Source organism: Scleropages formosus, chromosome 19, assembly GCF_900964775.1.
Source record: "Scleropages formosus chromosome 19, fSclFor1.1, whole genome shotgun sequence".
Lineage (NCBI taxonomy): Eukaryota > Metazoa > Chordata > Actinopteri > Osteoglossiformes > Osteoglossidae > Scleropages > Scleropages formosus.
The window spans coordinates 23114457-23140271 of NC_041824.1; the positions used below are offsets into that span (position 1 = coordinate 23114457).

At 47.0% G+C, this 25815-nt stretch overlaps 1 protein-coding gene across 2 annotated transcripts; it reads left to right on the forward strand.

The window, feature by feature from the left end:
• Positions 1-426: 426 nt before the first annotated feature.
• Positions 427-24699, forward strand: LOC108939154 (E3 ubiquitin-protein ligase MARCH9-like). 2 transcript variants are annotated; one of them, XM_018760289.2, is made up of 4 exons: positions 427-2933; positions 21743-21898; positions 22120-22312; positions 23376-24699. In XM_018760289.2, exons 1-4 carry the CDS (start codon positions 2592-2594, stop codon positions 23708-23710), a joined length of 1026 nt encoding a protein of 341 aa, XP_018615805.2. In that variant the 5' UTR covers positions 427-2591; the 3' UTR covers positions 23711-24699. The 2 variants fall into 2 exon arrangements, with proteins under 2 accessions (XP_018615805.2, XP_029102064.1); XM_029246231.1 differs by lacking the exon at positions 427-2933 and adding an exon at positions 12857-13590.
• The last annotated feature ends 1116 nt before the right edge of the window (positions 24700-25815 follow it).

Genomic DNA, 25815 nt, shown 5'->3' on the forward strand with positions numbered 1-25815 from the left:
CGGTGAAGGCATGGAATGGTATTTTCATTGCCTTGTTTAGTTTACCCTCTAAAATACATCCAGTCGGGAACAACAGCCATATTTGTATACTTGAATATTAACTAATGCAAAATACCAACCGCAGCAACAATAAATGATAAATCTGGACAGAGTTTTAAAACAAAGTCAGATTAAAAAAAACCCTGTCTCCTCTCCTCCTGAAAACAACCCCAAGACCCTTTGATATTTGATTTTGTTCTCTATTATAAAACACTTGCACACCAGACACACTTTGGCTACTTGACCACACAGTTCAATCACACTTTACCGTGAAGGTGCAGTAACTTACGGCGAAGCAAAGCGCACTGTAGTGTCTCGGTGTTTTTTATTCCTTAATAAAGTGCTTTGCCCTTTCAGTGCGCAGTCATAACGCACACAAGACAGGGGTCCACCTCATGGGTGTGCAAAGAAACAGCTGCAGATGTTCTTCCCGTTGCTGGACTTGGTCTCCTGTGAGATGTGTGTGTGTGTGTGTGTGTGTGTGTGTGTGTGCGTGTGTGTGTGTGTGTGTAGCGGGTTGCCCGGTCCAGTGTTGGTGTGGCCGAGGCAGTCCAAGCGTGACAAGGTTATTGGAACGTCTATCCAGTTCTTCTACAGGACCAGCGTCATCAATCACGGGCTGGCCCGGGCCAAATGGAGCGCTATCGATTTTCAAATCAAGTCCGAGCTCGACAAGGGTGGGGGAGGGACGGCTCTCCGAGATGGCTAAACGGATTAAAGCGGTGTAAAATATGCTGACACAGAAAAAAAAGGAGATAACTAGAGGAGGAACGACCCAAGAGCTGCGCTTTGCCACAAAGCCGTATTTTGTCAACATGAGCAATAATAAAGAAAACATTGCACTGCACTGACTGCATGATCGAATGATCGATTTCTTTAAAATGTGTGAATGAGACAAAAAAAAAAAAAAAAAAAGCGTAAAGAAAATAAATATCCGAGACAGAGATTTGGTCTAAAATTGACAGAACAGCCCCTTGACTGATATTTTCTCCCCTAAAGCATCGTCCATCCACATTGTTCCATAAAACACACACGCAAGCGCGCGCGCCCGCGCCCGCGCCCGCGCGCGAAGCATTGTACGGCCAGCGCGTTCAGATTTCCCGGGTTCCAGAGGCACGTGACTGCGCGCGTCACGGCGAGATCAGCACCTCGGACAGCGGCGCCTGTCAATACGCAGCAGAAACGTCGGATATATTTTTTATTCCTTTACGGAGAGAGATGGAAAATTTAAAAAATAAAAGATAAAAATTAAAAAAAAAAAGAATTGAGGAACAGCAATTCCACAAGTACCGCACACACGTCCATGTTTAGAGAGCTACAGCAGAGGAGCAGCAGCTGTCCACTCTGAAAGTCATCAATTTTGACGGCGGAGCAGTGTGGAGAGCGGTAGTATTGATGGACATAATGACGATGATGATGGTGATGATGGTGATGATCATAACTGGTCCGATTGCCTTCACGTCGTACGTGCAGCCCGTCACTGGCGTTATGCCACTTCGACACGGAGATCGGCTGCGTTCCTCGCTCTGAGATCCACCGCTTTCCTTTGTATGTTCAGCAGGACCGTTGCAGAAGACAAAAAAAAAGAAAAAAAAGAAAAAATCCACGATGGATATCCGACGGAGAAGGGAGGTGTATTTTTACGCCTGCCTCTGCTGTTTCATCCGATCCGCCTGGAAATGCGGACGCGCTGGGCTCTGAATCGGCTCCAGGCGCTGTGTGGAGCGGACACGCCACGGAGCGGGACGCGTCCTCCGTACATCCATTAAAAGAAGATTCTGTGAAGAGCAGGAGCTTCATGAAGCGAGAGCGCGGCTGCTGCTCGCAGAGGCTACGAACAAAAGAGCTCCAATTCGCGCGCGTCTAACTGCCCTGGCTCTTTCTTTTCCTTTTTCCGATTGTGGTCCTGCCTGGAGGGCAGCATCCAGACATGGCCGCGTGGATCTGACAACGTGCTGTTTTTCGGCTCTTTTAAATGCCGCCGCACATTAGCGGCGCGGTGCTGTGCCGTGTGGTGTGTCGCGCGACGCGCGTCGCCGAGTCGCCGAGTCGCGAGCAGCCGGGCAGCCCGGGGCAGGAGCAGCGGGGGGCAACAGGCTCTCGCGCGCACATGACACGACGGTGATGGGGTCATTCGCCGCTCCCGTCTTTCGGGGCTTTTGGCAGTGAGGTGTCTCGGCGAGGAAATGCGGAGTTTTCCCCACAATTCGTGTTGTGTGTAAAGACGCGCTTCTCCCCCGTTCGTGGGGGTGGGGGGTGGGCACACAAAACCACCTCTCCTGCCCGAGTTTACGTGCACATGCCATCGGAGAGGACAGGAGGAATACCACGTGCGAGCGTAACACTTGCTTCGTGTCTTTCGCTTGGAAAACCACGACGGCTCTCGGGTCGCGCGCGACGACCGGAAACTGGAAGGGACGGTCCGCCGCCTGCAAAACTTGCAAAGGAGCCGGATACGTTTCGCATCCCTTTTCAGCACATGATCCGTCGCACTTATTTATTTATTTATTTTTTTCTTCTTTTCTCGCATATGTCACATGCACGTGTAGTCAATGATGTTTAAGTACAGGATCCGCATGATTTTCAACGAGCTGAAGGTGCTGGTGCTCATGCGCTCGGGCGCGAGACGGAGCGACGCGGGAACGGAGGCGGACAGACGAAGTGGCGCGCGGGGGCTCGCGATGGGCGGCTGCGGCTGGCCGCCGTTCGCCGACTGCTCCTCGCGGGATGACGAAGAGGAGTACTATGGGAGGGACCCGCGAGCGCGCAGCCTGGCGTTCGAGGACCGGGAGCCCCGGCTGCAGGCGGGCCTCGACGCCGTGTCGCTCTCGAGCAGCACGGAGGGCAGCACGCGCGCGCCCCAGTGCCGAATCTGCTTCCAGGGACCCGAGCAGGTGAAGTCCCCGTGCTCGTGCACGCCTCGCTATCTCCCCCCACCTCCCTCCCTCCCTCCTTCCCTCTGCCCAAGTCTCCTCCTCACTGTGCCTCTGTTTCTGCGCGCGGCCGCTTTATTCCCGCTGCACGGCGACGTGTGTGTAACGCGGGCGCGCGCACCTGAAAACAGGCACCAGCACGCGGGACCTGCAGGGCTGTTTCGACAGCTCAAAGTAAAGGATGCGCATTGTTGATGGTTAAACTGCAAAACTGCAAACAGGTAATTATACAAGGCAGGCCAGGACGGTTGGAATATAATATAGGGTTGGAATGTAGGGTTGGAATGTAAGATCGGGATGCTCTCCAACACTTGGCGAAAATGCAGAGCAGCCCCCCACCCCACTCCACCCACAGGCTGCTATAATCTGTTGAGCACACCTGGATGGAGCAATAAGAGGAATGACACACGCCAGCTCACCACTCAGCTCGGTGTAGGGCTTAATGGTTGGCTGGTGTTTACATGCCAAGGGAATGAACGCGTATGCGCATCTGAGAGAGGTCGCGTTCCAACCGCACGGAGCTCGGGCGCACTCCTCGACCCTGAGCGCTCGGGAAGGCTGCACTCTGCTCTTGCAGAGAAAGCAGCTTTCGTTCGGTCATTTGATAAAAGCACAAAAACACAGGGCCTTCCCTTCCCTTCCTTTTCCATCTCCCCGATCTGCGTGTGTGTGTGTGTGTGTGTGTGCGAGTGTGTGCGTAGGTCCAGTGCATTTAGTAATGTGCTGTTTGTGTAACTGTGGTGCTGAGTGGAGTCCCGAGGGAAATACTCTTAATTCTTTTCCTGAGACTTGAAAGGTGTAACAAGTTTTGGGCGCAGAAAAACGCAGCTCCCGCAGCTCCATCACATTGTGACAACTACAGCGCAATTATGTTTGACCTCAGCCTGGTAGAAATGTCTCTGTGGTTCAATACATGGATCATTTAACAAGCTTCTCACCGGCATTTTAACACCTGTGCAGTTAAATTTTTGATTGCTCCGTCTTTATCCGTTTCTTAATTCCTAGTTCTTAATTAATACTCATCAATCAGTAACCGAGGCCTCTACCGTGACCCCATGGGCTCTGAAATCAAGAAAATTTGTCTTAAACCTAGTATTAATTAAAGAATACGTGTTGTATTTTGTAGTCCGAAAAAATGCGGCCATTTAAAATGTGGGCAAGGAAGGGGCTGCTTTGCAAACTAGCTTTAACATTCAATTTTAATATTTTTTTTAGTATTGGACGTGAGCATCGAAGAAGCAGCGAAGCTTTCAAAGCTTTGTGATCTAAAACGTCCAGAAAATATATTTATTTCATCTATGATTCTCAATGATATTTAATAAGCTTCTGAAGGAATGCAGGAAAACTCTCACGCTCTCAGGAGAATTAAATTATATAAAAGTGTACACTCTATGAAACAATTTGCATGTTGTTGCTCACCTTCCAGACAATACTGACATGTGAAAGGAGGCACTGACGGAAATAGAATGTGACTCGGGAAATGAATTTTGTGCGCAGATATTTTGCCCAGAAGAAATATCAGAACTGTGCCTTTAAGACATTGCTTTATTTATTACCTTGATGTTTTTCAAGGTAATGTGGATGAAGAATTGAGTTCCAGCTGTTACTGGGCCTGCAGTGGCCTCAGGCACCACCTGAGATGGGTTCGTTCTCTCTGAACTTGTCACATGGTTTTACTCAAGACCATTATGCATTAATCCCTTTCAGTGCTGATGGACATAATGACGCTCACCAAGTCTCTTCCTTTCCTACTCTGCTCATGGGTGGCACAGCGAGTAGCGCTGCTGTCTCATAACGCCTGGGTGGTGCGAGAGGATGTGGGTTTGACCCCCCCCCCCCCCCCCCCCCCCACTCAGTCTGTGTGGAGTTTGCATGTTCTCCCCGTGCCTGTGTGGGTCTTCTCTGGGTGCTCTGGTTTCCTCCCACAGTCTGAAGATGTGGTGTTCAGGTTTACTCCTAGTGTGTGAGTGGCAGAGAGAGTGTGTTTCACTAGTGTATGGATGAGTGACCCAGTGTGAGTCACTGCGGTGAATAAGGTGTGTGGGCTGATAACACTACATAGAGTTCATTGGAGAAAAGCATCTTCTCAATAAATGTAATGTGCCTCTCACAACGGGTTTGAATTAACCTTGATAGTTTCTTCCCCTTTAACACTGATTCACAGAAGGCACCTTACCTTTTGTACACCTTTCCTTTCCTCTTTTTTTTGCGGCTGATCATTTGTTGCTTCTTGTAAACAGCAGGTTTTTGAAAATTGGGCTACGCTGCCTGGTGGCTTCCGTTCACGTTTTGTTATTTAGAGGAAGCTTTCCCAGACTTTTTAAACTTTCCCAGTCTCGGGCCTAATAGAGTTTCTTCGCAGCAGTCGGAAGCCCCCGGTGATTACGCAATGCTTTGATCTAACGTTATTGGCAAATGCACAGCATTGAAAAGACATCAATATTACTGACAAACTGTGCAGCACATTAATGGGACAAGTTCTCTTTCCGCTCTCCAGGACTGGCCTATAATGTACCGCAGATGGAAAAGACATAATTGCTCCCGGCCATCATCATGTGTTTTTCTTCATCAGACCAGTTGTAGCCGTTGTAGACTGTCTATAACTTTGGTTGATGCAGTGTAATGACTAATGATACAAGGTTCCATGGTTCCGCAGTGTAAAGTGGTCTCATCATTTTCGGTTTATTGTAGATCCATATTTGTGCAGTTGCAGAGTAAACTTCAAAGGATATTGCACAATGAACAGGCAATCTGCAGAGTTTTTAGAAATCTACTTTTGTGAGAAATATGAATATTAAATGGAAAAAAAAAACATGCAATATCACTGCAGTCTATTATTATTCCTTAATTTTGATTCACTTAGATGTAATGGGCACCTGGGTATGTTTGCTTTGCCGCAGATTGCGGTCCGATGCTCTGCCACGAGTTCGTGGATTTTGCACAGTTGGCGCACAGCAGGGCAGGACTAATCATCGGAAGCCCAAGGGCATCGGAACATGAACGGAAATGGGCGAATCCAAAAGGGGCTGGGATCAGTCAACAAACTTTTTTTTTAAACCTTGCACCTTGCCAGCTCAATAGCTGCAATCACTCCCTTTTCCCATTAATGGAGAAAAGGTTTTTAATCTTAATCTCAGTCTGCATAATTTAAGTGGGATATCTCCCATTCATTTCCTTTAAGAAACCTCATAATTTGTTCGTAAGCGAATTAGAAAAAAATTGGAATGAAATTCGCCATGCGGGGCCTTTACGGAGCAGCGATGGAAACTTTCTATACTTGTGATTAATCTGCACGGATCTGTTCCGTACAGTAATCTTTCTCGCTCAGTGCTTCGGGCAGTTTGATTCACCCGTCACAGGATGAGCTCCGAAGCCGGTCTGCGAGAAGCGCGGCTCATCTGGAAGTCTTTCGTCCGGTCGGCACGACGCTCCTCGGCATCGTCCGTGTCAGGCATCCTGCAGCGCTAAGACCGAGTGCAAATTTGCTGAGGTGTTACGAATAAAAGACCCGCTGGAACATCGCAGTGCAGATTGAGCAGCAGGTGGCGCAGCGGTTAGACCCGCTGCCTTTGGTTTGAATCCCACCTTCTGCTGTAGTACCTTTGAGAAAAGGAGTTCATCGGAATTGCTCCGGTATAAATTACCAAGCTGCGTTAGTAGGTAAATCATCGCGAGTGTCTTAGGAGAAAACTGTCAGCCAGGCGAGTAAATGTTTTAGGTGTTGTAGTGCTTTCTGCGCCGCAACATTTTCCTTTGGTTTATACAGAGCAGCACTCAGTAGCGCCAGCAGACTCATCAGCTGGTTGGACACACCAACACACCACCCACCTGCCGCCTACGAGCATAATATTTATGAGGGACATCAAGAGGATTGCATCATCAATCTCGAGCCTGTGTTCTCGTCCCGGGGATGTGTCGGGCGGTATCTCGGTTATTTTTAAGCTTTTATTGAGTGATTTTAAAAAAACAACAACAACGACACTGGTGTATTGCTGCTTACGCTCCGGCAGCGTACGGGCTGCACGGTTCGGCTGCCAAGGTTGAGAGAACGCTGGCATCACCTCCACCACCTCCATCAAGTACAGACTGAGGCGGGGGGGGGTTTACCGGACTCGGATTCGGACTCGGTCCCCCGCCTCAGTCTCGACGCTTCTCATTCCCTTACGTTTCCAACCCTTCTCTTTCTTAAGCTCATGCATCTCCAGCATGTGTTCTTCTCGACCTCTGTGCAAAACGACACAACTAAATAGACACATGCGGTACATACACACACTACGGTGGAAGAGCTGATTATGTTAATTTTAACAAAAAAAACATGTTTTAACAGCATATTTGTAATGACTGTTAGTGAAATATGTGAACTGTTAATTTCACATGGTTTGGTACCGCGTTTGTTTGAAGGTGGAGTACTTCTGCAGCGGGGGACACGGCAGCGCAATGGCATGGCTGCCTTGGCCGAGTCCCACTCTCTCGTGGGTCTGGGGTTCGAGTCCCACTTGGGGTGCTCTGTGGTGGACTGGCATCCCGTCCTGGGTGTGTCCCCTCCCCCTCCAGCCTTATGCCCCGCATTGCCGGGTTAGGCTCCGGTTCACCGTGACCCTGTTGGGGACAAGCAGTTTCAGCCTGTATGTGTGTTTGTGCAGCTGATAACGATGTAGAGATGTTTCCCTATGAATTATCAGTGCATTTATTCATATTCTCACAAGTATTTTGTTTCTTCCACCCCAGTAAATTCCAGCGAGTGACAGAGCGAGCCTTTTTGCCCACCGTGCGAGAGGGCCCTTCGGTGGCGTTTCATCGCGGCGCTGTGCACATATGAAAAGCCGACTGCTGACCGCGACACGTGAGAGAACGTGCAAATCGTTCAAATGCATCGATTTTATCGGCGATGTACATGTTGAGCCGACCCTAAGACTCCGACAAGCAGCCGAGATCCAGAAATCCAGACGCGGAGAAGCTCGGGCCGCACAACCAGGTCTTTAACCTCGAACTCAGGCTAATTGCAAATGCTGTAAATACCGCTGGAACGTCACAAGGAGCGGCCTTTCCATCGCCGCAAGAGCCCAGCAAGGGGCGATCATTGTTTGCATGCGTCTCAACCTATGGCGCAGTGCAGGGCGGAACAGGCCTGGGAAAATGTGTAAAACTCTGGCCAAGCGTTACAAACACCGTAGTGAAGATGGGCATGTTGGATGTTCCAAGGCTCAACGGCGGACAACGTTTGTCTTTTTTAGTGTCGATACTTTGAGCCCGGGATGTTCTTTTACAGAAAACAGAGGCAGGCTGAGCGGCGCAGAAACCGTGAAAGAGCCATTAGGGTCAATGATGGGTGAGTAAACAGGGTAAAGAAAGATACGAAGAAATACACCGGACTTCCAAACTTTGTCCATCTGAGTGGCGGGGTGCTGAATGAGAACTGGTTTTCAAGGGGTAAATTTCTGTTCGGTTTTGTAGGAAAACGGTGAACGGAAAACTCGAACGTGATGTAGCGGAACCACACCCTGTCATTTTTCGAAGGTTTTTGCCAAAATCCGTACTCGGACAGTTGTGCCTTTTTGCAGCATTTCTGCATTTTTGTTCACTGGTCTGAACTCCTTTCTCTCTAACAGTTATACGTTACGCTCAGAGGCGTTTGCAACATATAAACCAGCACGATAATTGTATATGATTGACATCGAGCAGCAAAAATATGTATCAAACTGTATCATTTACAGTCCAGGAAACCACGAATTCTTGCACATGCTATATATTTGGTGTGCAGTTATGTTGTAATGAAGACATGGTTCATATAGACGGGTATTACCACATTCTAACTTGTCTGCATGTGTAACTTTCAAAGGATGCGGGAAAATGTTTTGTCAAACAATATTTGATCAACATATTAATATCTGATATACGTATTAACTTTCAATATCTTGGCAGCATAACACAGATTCATGTTTATTTTTTAATGTGCAGTTCCTGCATGATGTGTAAACAATTGACGATATTACCACCCCCACCCCCTCTGGATCCCCCCAGCTGTTTTCCCAATAACCTCCGCAGACTCAATTAGCCAGCTCTACGGGAAATATGAAGTATGAGTCCCAATTAGCTGCCTCTTGCTTGGGTCAGAAGGAAAGGGCAAAGACTTAACCTGTTGAGGCATTTCGTGGGAGGGCGTAAGTGTGATGCGCTGCACGCTTTCGTCGGCTCATGTTTTTGTTCAGCGTGAGCAGTCATCCAAAAAGAATGTCTGTGAATGTCATTGCAAGCGTGTGTGTGTGTGTGTGTGTCTTGGGTACTGACCGGAATCATTTTTCAGCCTCAATACACTTCCCAGTAACAGAACTCCAGGACCTGTCCCAACCCCACGCAGGTCTTCGGACCGAAGCGGAGCCGTTTAGAAAATGCTGTTTAATGACAGAAAGTCCCTCCATCGCAGCAGCTCTTCACTCCAGCTATTGTGAAAACAGCAGATATTTTAGGAGTAGCACTACCTTCGTTATAGTTGTCAAATTCATGTTTGCTGTACTATTCATAGCACATAATCTTACGCATATAGTTACCACCTACAAGCACTGCTGAACATTACTTGTCTGAAATATGTGTACATACAGTCATACATCCAGTATATCTGCAGGCTACATTCTCATTTTAAAAGGGACGGGGGTAAAGGAGATGAGCCTGGATCAGAAGTATAAGATGATGCATCATTTTCATATGCGTTGTGAAGCGGCACCGCTGGTCTGGGTGCTCTGGTTTCCTCCCACAGTCCAAAAACATGCTGTTCAGGTTCACTCATAGTGTGTAAGTTGCAGCGAGAGTGTGTTCTACTGATGTATGGATGAGTGACCCAGTGTATGTAGTGTATCTAGAAAGTGTAAGTCACCATGGTGAATAAGGTGTGTGGGCTAGTAACACTACATAGAGTTCATTGGAAGTCGCTTTGGAGAAAAGCATCTGCTAAATAAATGTGAATGCATATTGCTTCATAGAAGTAGCCGATAGTAGCAACAACTAGAATATTACGAGTTTCTGACATCTTAGCAGCACGGGAGAACAGATGTATTCTCGCTATACGTTGCATTTATCTTGCCGAACCCAATGATTTCACACCGAACGAGGGCAGAATTACCGCCCTTTACCTGTGTAATTTCAATTCATGGAAAGGATGACACTTGCACGACTTGGACCTGGATGTGTGCTTATCTGAATAATTGAATTGTGTACCTTGGTCTCGGTAATATTCAGAATCGCATCTTATCGGGCAAGCCAGGGGATCAGGAGATAATGCAAAGAGCTGTGATAAGTAAGGCAAAGCGATGATTTCCCTGTTGCAATGAGAAGGCTTCTGATATCGCGCCATTCGTACAGATCTTGCCTCTGGTGACTGAACGAATGCGCAAATGTATCTGAGCAAATTCATGCCCTGTTTTTAAATACTGTCTAGTCAAACTATTTCTGTGCAGGAGTGTAAGCTACAGTGCGGAAAACAGAGGGGGAATGTACCAGGGTCAGCAGGGCGCGGTGTGTGGGTGGCCTCCCGTGTTTTGTGGTTACTCACTGACATTGAACAGGCCAGTTTTCTTGCGTGCATCTTCTAGCATGTTATTAAATTAAAAATGTTATATTGGAATTGTGCGCTGATAGAGTGTAATAGTGAAACTCCTCTCGATGTTATGCAGCGTTGCTTAAAAGCATGTGAACTCTATAGGGACGATCATTGTTCGTGTATAAAATATTAAAACAAACCTACCTGTTAAATCTCACGATAAGCTTACAAAATAAATAAACGATTATGATTTCGACACCCGATTCTACTTCCCTACTGTGTTTAACCAGTACAGCTTGGGGTTCACTTATTTTTACACCTGCACTACTTGCGTGATTCCACAACACACACGATTTCCTCTAACACGATATATGGGATCAGTCATTACACACCTATTATGTCACACGAGAAACACTGATTCTCATTAAATACCCATCTAGTGGTAAAACTAAGGGATACAAGTGGGTTCATACACTTTCAAGCAGCACTGTACTGTACATCAGTAGAAAAATGTATTGTTCAAATTTTTTGTTAATTAGTTGTTGATATCTGAAGTTACCCAGGGAACTTTTCAGTTCTTCCTTATAGAGTTTTTCGCCCATTCCTGTTTTTTCAGCTTGATCTTTCACCAACGCAGCTCAGAGTTAACATCCCTGCAAAGGGTCCAGCAGAAAGGCCCCTTCTGGGGTTTTAACTTCAGTTCCTTCGCATTAGGCTACCTTCTCTACCGCATGATCCAGAGCACACGGCTCTCCTAGGGCTCTGTCATAGCAATTAATTGCCTGGAAACCAATATCCCAGCTTTTACTCCCCAGCTGAAAAATGATATGAAACTCGGATCTTTCCTGGAGGCACTCTGACACTTATAGGCGCACTGGATTTTCTTAAATTCGTCAGGCGAATCTCCTTTTATTTGCACTGATATGTATCGCGCTGTCATGCTCTGTAGACGTCTTTTTGCATAAGCCTGACTAGCAGGAAAATAAATGACACAAGAAACAAAAAAAAAAAGACGTTACGCAGGATGTTACGCAGTCCGTGTGTCTGACTGCATAGGCGAGTGCGCAAATGAATTGGAAAATCAGTCCTTAAATAATGAGCCTTGGCACTGAGTCAATCCCAAGGACAGTTGTAGTTTTCGTAAATGTGCTCTTCTCGAGACATGAGGGCACCAATATGTGCACCCAGGCTGCGGCCGTTAACATACGTTGTATTACGGCGGGAAATCGCTCGGCCCGCGTGTCCGAAGCGAGACGAAGGTCCGCATCCGCACACAGAAAGGAGCTGTGAGATCTTTTTATTTCGCTGTTGGTCTAAAGAGACGGAAACGGTTCAATGGCTCTGAAAAAATGTTCCCAAAAGCACCTCTGCACTCGCTGCTCCGGAATCCTAATGGCGTCTGCGAGGTATTTGCAGACAAAGCTCTCGGAGTGGAGCGATTCATTTGCACGGACAACACCCCTGAACTACAGAGATCGCCACGGATTGCTTGCTTGCACGCTCAGCGTACACCTGTATGGTCCACACACACAGACACACACACACACACGAACCCTCTGAGTGCGGCAGCGCTGTCGCACAAACCCGAGGGATACTGCGTGAAAAATATCGATTGTAGAAATTTTTTTTTTTTTAATCCTGTGTCCTTCCGTTTGCCGTAGTGTAAGTACAGGTCAGGTGGTCTGTTCCAGTAACATCAGTATAGGACAATATGGGACAGTATCAATAAGGGACAATATCAATATAGACAGCTGGTAGTGTAGAGGTTAGAGCTGCTGCCTTTGGCTTTGAAACCAGCAGGTTCGATCTTCACCTCTGGCTGTAGTAGCCTTGAGCATGGTGCTTACCCTAAATTGCTCCAGTAAAATTACCCAGCTATATAAATGAGTTAATAATTGTAGTTACCTCAACATTTATTCATTTAGCAGATGCTTTTCTCCAAAGCGACGTACGTATCAGAGAATACAATTTGTTCATTACGTTACGAGAAAGAGACATAGTTGCAGATATGTGATTCTTAAGTAATTTGTTTCTTCTCACTTTATGCACAGATGGTCATCGCAGGAGTAGGTGCATAAAACTCAGAATAGACGATTCTTGATCACCTTCCTACAATTCGTACAATACAGGAGTAGCTGTGTAAAGGTTAATCCGGGCATGATCATAAAGCTACGGTGCATCAACATTTACAACTTACATGAATTTAAGAGATGATGGGCGAAGTGAGTCTGGAAGAGGTGAGTCTTCAGACCCTTTTTAAATGTGGACAGAGACTCAGCAGTTCTGAGTGAGAGGGGGAGGTCGTTCCACCACAACGGAGCCAGAACTGAGGACCTCCGCGCTTTACCTTTCGTTGTAAGATTGTACATTGTAAGTCGCTTTGGAGAAAAGCATCGGATAAATGTAAATGTAACCGACGCTGTCGGGGTCGCTGCCGCCGTCACACATCTTGAACAGGACAGAGTGTTAAAACGGTCATAAACAATCAGAAAGGAACTCCAGAACCTCCGTGGCCCAGATGGATGACCACGTCTTCTCATTTACGCGTCTCGGACGACAACACAAGCACGGCCGAACTGCGCGTCATTCAGACTGAAGTTGCGTTCCTACTAACTTATGCAAATGCACCGAAAACCTGCGTAAACTCATCAACGCAGTTAAACATTTGTACGTAATGTTTCTTCTCAGCCATCTGTTACCATGTGGCTGTTTGACTGGTCTCACACTTTCTCCCCCCTATGTGACACCTGGGCTCTTCCCACAACCTAAGCTCTCCGCTCGGTGTTTTACAGCTTATATTAATACGGAGGAGCGTCTCCGATTGATATTTTGATGAAAGAGCCAAATAAAAATGGATCCGCCCCAAAACACGGGGGCTCCTGCAGTGCCCTGCTCACAAGTGACTTCAGTAATAATAATAGTCTCTTGAAAACCATTCGTGGCTCTGCAGCCGCTGAGCCGCTGTGCTTGATTTATGAGGCCGCTTCTCTTTTCCTTGTTCGTATTTTTTCTTTCTTCTTAGGAATCATTCCACGCGAGCCCATTCGCACGTTCAAAGTGATCTGCAGACGGATAGCAAGCACCGTAAGTGGAGCAGTACTCTCAAGTGTGCCCACCGCTTCAGGACGGGGGAAAGCGCTGATCTCGGGGATGCGGCCTCCCGCAGTACGTTTCCGCGCACGAGCGAAGAGTACGCTGCAGCTGCGAGGTGCTGCATTTCCTGTCCAACAGCAAGGCTTCGCCCTGCTCATCCGTCACCCTAATCGCTCCAAACTGCTTCGCTGGAAAATCTTGCCTCTTTTTTCACCCTTGTTGAGCAGAACTGAGCTCAAATATTAAGGCGCCACTTGCTTTAACCTTCCCTATTTTCCCTGATTTTGACATAGAACTTCATCTTTCTCCTCACTAGGTGGGTGGTAACATGGGAATTGACCGTCACGTAAAAATGCGACCCCCTTTCTCCGCTACTGCTCGCAAGTGAAAAGACATGGAGAGATAGTGCGTATACCGTTGGATAGAGGAAGGTACACCGCATCAAACGACATATGAACGGTCGCTGCCGGTTGAGCTTGAGCGAGCTGGCAACGTTGCGAAAATGTCCCACATTTGGTTCGTTGTGGAGTTGCCGCACGTTGCGTTAGATGTCACCATGTTCGAACCACAGTTCGTAGCTAGACAGCCGCGCTGTCGGACGCGTATCGTTATGGCAGGAAAACATACATTTAGTCCGAGGCAGGGGGAGCGAAGGCGGATCATCGAATTAAGAATAAGTTGTACGTAAAGACATGCAGCATGGTAAAGCTATGCACCTGAAACTTTTTTTTTGCCTCCACGAGAAAGGGAAAAGACCCAAAAACACGTAGGCTCTCGACAGAGTCGACTGTTCATATAATCACGTTTTTAGGAAGCGAAAATGGAAGTAGCAAGATATGCATGTCTGGAAAAACTCGTCTGGCCTTTTGAGGCTGTTGAGACTTCCCTTTGAAAAGTGTTCAGCTTATTGCGTCAAAGGAGTTTTTATCATCTGTTTATTTACCGATATGCAGAATCCTTCGATTTCAAGTGCCCTGATTACGTGTGCCTTTTGTTGTTTTCCGCGCGTCCGTTTGCGTTGCCGTCGCCCGGTACCGAACCCTGAAATGATTCTGAGGTCCGTGGCAGAACATAGAGAGCAGCTTCGAAGTGATGCTTCCCAGCATAATGTCCATAACTGTGCTGAGTCAAAAAGGCCTTTGCAATGTTAATGAAACCCGAGCTCCGAAGGCTGTCCACCACTCCCCCGCAGTGCAAACGAAACATGCCTGGCAGTCTGAATGGAAGTGGCTTTCTTTTCTCGTCATTACACCTAATTTGTTGAGACAGAAGCAGAAAAATAAAACGTGCCTTAACAGCTAATGCTGTAAAATCGAAACACGCCGAGTTTCTTGATTTAGAAATTGCTGTAAACTTCTGACTTTCCGTATTTTCCTAATAGCTGCTGCATTTACAATGAACCATTAAACAAACTGTAGGTACTTTTAGCACTCCCTTTAAACATGCTTTCAGCTTACATTTTACTGTACTGTTATGACATTCTGTCGTGCGGAACACAGGGAGCCGGGACGGCTGAACCCAGGTGCAGCGTTGTTCGTCTGAAGTTGAGGGAAGAGGCAAGTGCTCAAAACCAGGGACAGGCGAAGGGTCGGTCGGAGGACAGGACAGGAACGAGGATCCACGGACGCGGTCGGAGAACGAAGCAAGGAGTCAAAAAGCCGGAGATCGCGAATAGAGTAAGAGCGTGTGTAGTAACGCGAGGAAGGGCGGTTGTCCCTAACGAGATTCCGCAACGGTACGGGAGCCAAAGAAGGTCCTTATAGGGTGAGCGATTACTCAGGAGCTAGTGCAGAGTCAGGTGTTGTTGCTTGTGTTGTGGGCGTGGACATGACACATTCTATAGTAAATGATGTAATTGTTAGTTACCGCTATTCATTCCCTGTCAAATTTGAAAGAGTTGCTCTACTGATGTTAGAGTATTTGTAAAACCAGTCAGAACTGGTAATGTAACTAATCGAGGTAATCTGGTAGTGGATAAAGAAATAACACACACCATATAACTCTTGGGGGGGGGGCACGGTGGCGCAGTGGCACAGTGGGTTTGGGCAGGACCTGCTCTCTGGCGGATCTGGGGTTTGAGTCCCGCTTGGGGTGCCTTGCGATGGACTGGCGTCCCACCCTGGGTGTGCCCCTTGCACCCTGTGTAGCTGGGTTAGGCTCCAGCTCGTCGCAACCCTGCTTTGGACAAGCAGCTTCAGCGTGTGTGTGTGTGTGTGTGTGTACACATATAACTTTTATCCTCAGGTGTTAGCTTTGGGACTGAGTCCTGGGTTCACATGAACATACAAATCACAGCACAGGTATCTGACAGTGTAGTGAGTTGGGCTCTTGCCTTTGAATGTAAAGGTTCAAATTTTAACTACTTCTGTAGTACCCTTGAGCAGTGCACTTACCTGAAACTGTTCCACTAAAACCACCCAGGATTGGTAAATTATTGTCGGGAGCAGAGCAAATTGTGTTGGTGCAAAGCATCAGTTAAGTGAGTAAATGTAAATACATACTTGCCTCTTAACAAAACGATTACAGAAGGTGAGTTCAATGAGAATCACATCTAGCTATTTATTGAGATGGGAGCTGGCAAAGTTCAGGATAAAGCAAACAAAGCATTACAAGGAGCGTTTAATTCATGGGAATGTGCTTGTAAGGAAAAATTGTGAATTTCGTTATCTTTGGGCCAGTTTTTCGAACACTATAAAACTGTTAGATTACAAGTACTTCGCATTTTCAGTAACCATTTCTAAATTCTGGAGCTTTCTCCACTTCCTAGCTTTCATAAACATGTGTGGGGACAAAACAAACATCCAGCTCAGTTACTTGGACGGACTCCAAGGAAAATATTTTGAAATCAAAAAGGTAACTTTGATATAAAACTGATAAATATTCAAATAGTGGGAGAGATGTTTGACAAGGCTAAATTATTGCAGATGGCATTTCCTTTGAATCTGCACGGTCTCATATTCCGACGTGAGCAGAAAGGTCTTAGTATCCTGTATCTTTGCACTCATGAACTAATCGTAGAATTAGTGCTTTCATGAGACCGCTCCAGATGTCAGTCACTAGAGTCTGAGCGGGACAAATGTGTTTAACCCGGTCCGGCTGCTTCCGCAGACATCACACAGGAGCCGCTTCCGTCTTGGTGCCTTCGCCGTGTCTCCCTTTTCCGGCAGACCGCGTGCCAGTTGGCACACGAAAGAAAATATCACCTTGATTTCATAACTTGGCAGGATCAAGTACACCAGGTAAATTGTTGTGAGAAAAAAACGCAAAGACAGGAGTGTCTCCTTTCCTATTGTTTCTACTTTTTAGTTTCCCATCCAGTTTAATGTCACTCCTGCTTATGGGGTGGCTGGTGCAGTAGTGTTTAGAGCTGCTGCCTTTGTATCTAAGGGGTGCTGGTTCCAATCCCAGCTGTAGAACCCTTGACCACAGTACTTACCCTGAATTGCTCTGCTAAAATTATCCAGCTGTATAAATGAGTAAAGTTATATAGTTGTAAGTGCCTTAGTATTGTTCGTTGCTTTTGGAGAAAAGCGTCATATAAATGCAGTAATAAAAATGCATATATTTCTTAGAATTTAAGAGTGGCACCTTTTTTTGGGAAAATGAGCATTTTGGCTGGAAACAGTGTTTCATTGCATCATTTTTTGACCTGCCACCTTTTTTAACCTGAATATTTTACAGATTGATGTCGAAACATTAAAAACACTAATGGTCCTCTGAAGCTCCATTATTTGCGCTGTGGAATGGAACGGTGCTCTGGAAAGACCCATGAACTCTAAAGCTGCTTCAGCGTGACCTCTGCTGGTAATCAGTAAGCTGTGATTTCGCTCCACTTTGGTTTTTTTCCCCATCTCGTATTTAGTTTTTTTCTTTTTACTGATTGCCTCAATCTTGGCTGCCGAGGAGAAGACTGACACGGCGCATGGGTTACGCAAACAAAACAAAGGTCTGCATTTTCACCTTTTCAGGAGCTAAACAGCTGAAATCTGAAGGAGGGAAAACTATCACACATTAACTGAAGCAACTTGTCCCGAGCAGGGTCGCGGCGAGCCAGAGCCCAACCCGGCAACACAGGGCGCAAGCCCGAGGGAGACACACCCAGGATGGGACGCCAGTCTGTCACAAGGCACCCCAAGTGGGACTCGAACCCACACCCACCAGAGAGCAGGCACAGGGCAAACCCACTGCACCCCCCATGGAAACTAGTTGACGAGGACCTCACAGGGTCCCAGAGGGCATCTCGAATTCGTCACAACGCAGCCAATCTCCTGTCTCCTTCTCACTGTGGGAAAGTTTATTGGAAAAGAGCGTCCCGACTGACTGCAGTGAGCTCAGTATGGAAATTGTTACCCAGTTGATTCGGGAGGTACGTTTCCTCCTGCCCCAATGTTCTTATTAAGACCAACATTCTCAGTCAATATGGCAGAGGGTGAAACATTCAGCTCAACAGTAAAGGTCAGCAGAACCACAGTACTCAAATTAATGTCCACCCATCTGTACCGTTCAGTGCTCCGCTGCGTCCCGGGTGACGTTCTTACATTTCATCAGAAGTGGACGCGCTTCTTCGGTTTTTTCTTCTATGCCGTCCTCAGCTGAATTTTAATGTGACCCAGAGCTTTTTTCCTTGTGCGTGTGGAAAAACGTCAAATGCGCCTTGCTTACTTGGTGTTCTATTGATCGAAGCACGACGTGCTCCTGCGTAATTCGCCTCCCTGCCGGCGAAACGTCTGAATTGCGTCTCGCTCTTCCCTCCTTTTCCCGTAGGAGTCTGCAGGCCGATACAACCTCTCTTTCTCTATCTTCACAAAGACAAGATTGATGAGAGATTCCGGTCTTTCAGGTTTTGTGATCAATTCTGCTAGTGGTTCCTTGAATGATAGCGGATTCATAGGTGTTTTGAATCGAGCCCATCCGTTCTGTCAGCATCGCTAAGTGTGAGTCTATGAGTTCAATCACCGGAGCACTAGGCCCAGTTTTGGGTTCCGAAGCTCTGGAAGACCTCTTCTACTTACGACTACAGTTTACATCGATAATGTTCTCTGAATATGGTAATATCACTCAGCGGAAGACTTTAATACACTGTCCCATTATTGTGAGCACAGGGCTTGTGTGAGAGGAATAGGGAGAATGTACAGTGAACAGTTTTGACTCAGCCATCCCAGGGGTGGGGAGCTGTTCAGACATTGGACCCGGGGGGAGTCCCTCTGAGAAGGCATCACAGAGTTGGTCAGAACTATGGCAAAAGCAAGAGATCCTCTGTGTTTGTCTGGCCTGGAGCCACAGGATTCATTTAGAGTGTGTCCCTCAGCACTACCTGACAGGCGCATGAACACACACTCCAGTGCACACCTCACTATGACTGTTGGGCTGTGCTCACATATTTATCTGCAGACAGTGACTGAAAAACAAATTTATTCAGCCCAGATGAGCATAATGTGCAGCAAGCGTGGAGTCAGGATGTTGTCATTTCTTTTTTATAAGGCCCTTTCCTCCAACTGCTCTGTTAATCTCTGATCTTCCACACAGTTTGGTGACACCTGGCATCCAGGTAGATTGAACTCTTTCACTCTTGTACATTACATAATAACAGATGTTTATGATGGTAGTGTGTTTGTTCCCAGCAGAAAGCTTTGTGGAAGCAGATTACAGACTTTTACATTAATTTAGCAGACACTTTTCTCCAAAGCAACTTCCAATGAAGTCTATGTAGTGTTATGAGTCCACACACCTTATTCACTGCAGTGACTTACACTGCTAGATACACTACTTACAATGGGTCACTCATCCGTACAACAGTGGAACACACACATACACACACAATGGGGGAACCTGAACAGCATGTCTTTGGACTGCAAGAGGAAACCAGAGCACCCAGAGGAAACCCACAAAGACAACATGCAAACTGCACACAGACTGAGCAGGGATCGAGCCCACATCCTCTCGCACCACCCAGGTGCTGTGAGACAGCGGCACTGCTCACTGCACCACCATGCCACCCACTTTTAGAACTATTTTGTTCCTAATGACACCAAACCTTTTTGTCTGTGTTGTTTTTGACCCTGTCTGTACAGTTTGTAGAGTCACACACCCAAAAGCAGGTAGAAAGTGGGTGTGAAGTAACATTCCCTTACTATCCCATATGGCCTCTCTAGTCCTTTGATCACACTTACATTTATTCATTTAGCTGACACTTTCCACCAAAGCAACTTACAATGTTAAGGTTACAATTACTTACGCGTTTACAGAGCTGGGTAGTTTTACTGGAGCACTTTAGAGTAAGTACCTTGTTCAAGGCTAGTACAGTAAGAGGTGAAGATCAAACCTGAAGCCTTTGGATCCCAAGGCAGTAGCTCTAACCACCACACTACCAGCTGCCCCCACTTGCGTAAGTACAGTTGAGCAACATCCCATCCTCTTTTGCCCGTACAAAACCGCCCGAACAAATAAGCCAAGAGAAACAAACGCACAAAACGTCATCTCATAAGCACACACTGACACAGCACTGAGAAATTCACACAAGACACGCAGCACAATCCATACTGCTGAGACACCTCTTTAATAATTCCACACAACTGGCTTGTTAGAAAGAGGGGGCAGCTGGCATGTTAGGCGATTATAAAAAGGCACAACGTGGAAGAATCTGTAGTCACTGAGTTATGATAATAGTGGCATTTCGAAAACACATCCACTATCACGCTCCCTCTGTCATCCGAGCAGATGACTAATCCGCAAACTTTTCCATTTACTAGGGGTAATGTTAACACTGCCGCACCCCCCCCAAAGTCTACTGTGGTTGATATGAATATTATTTGTAATATACATTAACAGAGTTTGCATGCTACACACTAGGATTAGATACACTGCAGTACTGGATTTTAACAGGGAACCTGGCCAGAGCATATTATTCCAAGTGTGGTACATACATAGTAGAAAATTAAAACATCAAAAATGCAGCTGATACCCTGGATGAAATTTACTTTATTCTTTCATTATAAAAGGGTACAGAAATTGTTCAATGGTATTTAGATTAGAGAAACACTTGTTAAATAGTATAGAGACTGGGCTGAGAGACACAGAATGGTAAACAATGTCCATGACACACACATTTCACACCAAACTGAGACACGTGTTATGTAATCCCATGGAAACTGGACGTTAATGTTCTCTCTCATCTACTTTCACTCTGTGGATTTGTTCATAGTAGCTGACGTTGCTATTCATAAGTGGTCATCACTTTGTTGACCTCATGAGAGAAGGCAAAAGGTGAGAGCAAAGTGGCGATGGCAGAGTCATGCCATGGGGCTTGAGCTGGTGAAGGATATACTTTAGTCACTAATCTAATTACATCTTTATATAAGGACTCCTGGATATTAGTAGGCGGCAGCAACAGCAGCAGCCCACACCTATGTTGCACCGGTGTGTGTATGTGGATGAGTTCGGGACTTGGAGCAGTGCTCTCAAAGCCTTGTCACATCTCAGCAGAATCTGGGTTGGCTTGTCATTCTCTTCATCCTCTCTGTTTTCCTTCAGTGTTGAAATCCATCAAACCTTCCAGTCCACCCCCTGCTAGCACCCTCTGTCACCTTCCTGTCCTTTACCTGCCTCGCGCCTCTCTCTTAGTCTTTCGACACACGCACGCACGCACGCACGCACGCACGCACGCACGCACATACTCACCCCAGGACCAGGTGGCTAATATCCTCACCCTGCTGTGGGTCTCCACCTCAGCAGCCTGACAATAAACACAATCTTGACTCGGAATGTGACATTCAAAGGGCTCATTTTGATAAGCACTTTGTGGATCAACTCTTTCATCTCCATTGTTTGTTTCATTTCATTTATTATATCTTGTTGTTTATATCTTTGCACGAGAAAGCATCAGCATCAGGGCTCAGAATACACGGTTCTCAGGGAATTCCTTCCCTCAAGTGTGGGAAAAAAAGGAACAATGAAGGAAACGTAATTAAAGAAAATATGGAAAACAGAGCAACAGCAGTGACAATGAGTGAAAATGAGTGACAATGATTGAAAATGAGTGCTTGTTGAAGCTACAGTCGGCGCCAGCAGGTCTGCGGGTCTTTTGTGCGTCTGTTCTTTCCGTCCTTCCGCAGCCCCCTTTGTGATTCTCCTTTGCGTCCTATAGGGGGAACTGCTGAGCCCCTGTCGCTGCGACGGCTCAGTGCGCTGCACTCACCAGCCCTGCCTCATTCGATGGATCAGCGAGCGCGGTTCCTGGAGCTGCGAGCTGTGCTACTTCAAGTACCAGGTGCTGGCCATCAGCACCAAGAACCCACTGCAGGTGAGTCCTCAGAGCACCACGCCATGCGCTTTTGCTCCACATCTCGAAGCAGGCACAGGCAGCCCCCTGCAGGTCCCTCTCCTCCGCTGGCTTTTCGACATAAACGCATCACTAGGTGACACTCCACACGGTTGCGGTGCTGCGTACTCAGTGACCCGTGGAAGGGCGCAAGGCCTGTGTACAACTCTCACTGCTGTGCCTCTCTCGTCTCTCCCTGGCAGTGGCAGGCGATCTCCCTCACGGTAATTGAGAAGGTCCAGATCGCAGCCATCATCCTGGGTTCCCTCTTCCTGATCGCCAGCATCTCCTGGCTCATCTGGTCATCGCTCAGCCCTTCCGCCAAGTGGCAGCGGCAGGACCTGCTCTTCCAGATCTGCTACGGCATGTACGGCTTCATGGACATCGTGTGCATAGGTGAGGGGGCGGCCCAGCAGCTGGAGCACACACACTGCACGCTTACACGCTGCACGTACAACAAGGAGACCAGTTCAGCCATTAGCACCCAGCCCCTGTCTTGTCGCAAGGACGGCTGAGAATGGACGGGGCCACACCCCCCCAATCCAGCTGCTCACTTTACACACTGCGGCTCATATGAAGTCCAACACCCCTGGCAGCATGTGGACGGCGGGAGCCTCTTCTGCTGCCGCAGATAAGCTCGTAACAAGCGTCTCACGACAGAGCGCGGTCTCGGGCTGTGGTCTGCACCGTAACAATCAGCCTGCGCTCAGGATGAGCCGCTTTACCGGAGGGCCCATGCAGAAGCCTATTTTATATCTGCACAAGTTTCATTTTCACCATGCTGTTCGTACAGATTGAAGCAGACAGTGTTCTACATAGCACTCGGCACCGTGGTATTCTGCCCTTGGCTCTAAACCTTGTTTTGTGGGAAGGTCTGCATGACATAGCAGTTAACATTTTCTACAATTCATTTCCTGATTTTGTCTAGGATTATTAATGTATTTCCTTATAATAAATATTATCAAAGAATTTCTCGAGCCTCTACTGAAACATTAATTGTCTTCTCATATAATGCTGCGATTGCGTGTTTTGCCGGGGGCAAAGTTGCAGTTTTACGCTTTATCAGTTCATACAACCGTCTGTTTGCTGTCGCACTTCACGTGAGACCCCCCCCCCTTTTCGCTGCACTCTTGAGAACCACAGATAAAATTTTTATGCGCTTTGCAGTTTCGTTATGAATTTACACTTTCAACCATTGGCCTGTCTGTACTGATTTCAAATGGTTTGTTTATTGGTGTCTTGTTCTATATGTTTGTCTAATAAAGAGTTATATCTAAAGGCTACAGAAAGGCCACACCCCCCCCACATTGTATTTGTGCACTTCAGCATTTGTGACGATTTGAATGCGGGGTTCAGCTGGGTGGTATTTTTTGATAAAGCGAGGCTTTATTTGTGTAACCTTTAGCAACACTCATCTTGAACTATTCTTTTCTACAACCCTCTCCCCGTCTGTGCCAAGGCCTCATCATCCATGAGGGTTCGTCTGTCTACCGAATCTTCAAGCGCTGGCAGGCCGTCAATCAGCAGTGGAAAGTACTGAATTATGAAAAGGCAAAGGACCTGGGGGATCCGTTAAGCTCTAGCAGCAAAGCTGCAGGGCGGAACTCCCAGAGAAACCCCCACAGCTCAGCCAGCGAGGGCAGGGAGTCGGGTCGCGGCCAGCGTGTCAGGACTGTTCTGCACAACCACTGTGGCTACACCATCTTACACATCCTGAGCCAGCTGCGGCCCAACGACCCCCGCGTGAGCGCCGCCGCCAACCGCGAGGTCGTCATGAGGGTGACCACCGTATGAGACTGGGGACACGCGGGGTAGACACGGGGAGTTCGAGGACGCACACGCAGGCGTAAGCCGCTCCCCACCCTGCCCCCGCGTCGGCGCCAACCTGCTTGAGGAACACGTGGAGCGTCAGGACGCAGACCCTTATTGGGACATCGTGCTCCTCGGCTTGTGAAAACGAATGAAGAAACAAGGAAAAGGCACATTTTCCGCACGTGAAATGTACAAAACAAGTTTGAAACACTAACAGCTTTCATGACAAACTGAAGCGAGAAACAATTTGATCAGCATTGTCATTTTCATCTTTTTCAATTTTTTAATTACGTTATTTTTACCGATTTCGGTTTTGTAACAGATCATTTGGAGGGAGCCGATACGCTCCATGCTGTCGGTGCCCTGCGGTCGCTGCTCAGCACTAGCAGCGAAGGTCTTTGTGAGGAGCACGGCGAAGACATGGACAAACCACCACACCAAAACCAAGGGTCCAGAGGGTCCACAAATACAAAAGACAGCATTTTGGGGCAAGGAATGTGGGTGGGGGTGTCCAGCAAGTCAATCTGAATGCAAACATTGCGGTTCAGTAACCATTAACCGTGTGGGCAATAAAGGTACCTGTACATTTCACAGTAAACTTTGCATGAGGTTATAGTCTTATTCTCAGCGCTCCTCACCTGTCTCTCTTTACCAACAAACACCTTCCCATCAGTCACACTTAACACATCGCTCTACTGATCTCAATAAACAGTACGTTTCAATGTCTGCTTGTGAACCAGTCGTTAAAACAGCACGGAAGGAACCGTTTCCTGGAGCATCAGCCGTCGCTCGTGGCCCCAAACTCGCTCAGCTTTGCAGGTCTCACTAAAAACCCTGCTGTGTTCGCAGGATCTTGTGCGCTTTAGCTGTACAAGAACTGGAACGGGTGTGAAGTGTGCTGCTATCGGCATTTATTCGTTCAGCTGACACGTTTCTCCAAAGCAGCTTACAGTTACGTACTCATTTATACAGCTGGGTAATTTTACTGGAGCAATTTTAAGGTTATCGCCTTGCTAAGGGGTGCTGGAGGTGGGATTTGAACCAGCAACCTTTGGGTCTGAAGGCAGCAGCTCCGACCAAACAGAGAGAGTGACGGTTGATGCATTTCAGCCATAACTGCTGTCACAAAGTGAAGGTGTACAGTAGGGTAAGACAGTAAGATGATTCCTGACAGAGATGGAAACCACCCCCCCAAGATCAGAGCCCTGGTCCCAGATGTCAAACAGCATATGGCAATAAGGCTTCTTTGGAAGGGTGACACTTATCTACAGCACCTTATTGTGTGCAGAGAAATGCAGATGATACACAAACACACACAGCACGTGTCGAGCACCGCTGTGCCTCTCAGGAGCAGTGAGATCGGGGCCATGAGCGCACGGACACGCGGGCTGCACCGGGCGCAGACATTTTGCCCACCGCTAGAAGGCGGCCAAGTTTTTTTGTGACCCGAAGCTCATTTCCGGTTTTGTATGGACCGTTGCATGCTTTTCAGTAATTAATGTAAAACATTATTAGAGGCATGATTTTGGCCCAGTGCTTATGTTCAAGAGTTTATGGACAATTAAGCAATTGTAATGCTTTACCGATGCGGTACATGGAGAAAATATCCCGTATGTGACCTAAACTGTCACCGTGATAACGCCAAGTAATTTTATTTGCCTAAATAGGCTACATTGTTAGTTTATTATTAACTGATATAAATTACAAAGTCAATTTAAGCAGCAAAAGACATGTCCAAATTAAGTGCAGAACTTAGAGAAAAACCTTTCATTATATGCACATCTGTATCTCTTTGCAGGGTGGTGATCACACTAAATTATTATTATTATTATTATTATTATCAATGCTGTGAATAAAGTATTGTGCCACTTATTAAAAATCTCTAACGGTGACATGTAGCACATGACTTTAATAAAGAAATTAACAAAAATATCAGTGATCAAAATCAAAGTTAGTGAAAAATGCATTTGCACACAACTAAAAAGTACATAGTGAAAGGCGTACAAAGAAAATATATTGAGACAAAGACAGAGCCCAGGAAGGTCTGCTGTTTTCTAGGTGAACAAACGATGGACAGACAGCGCAGC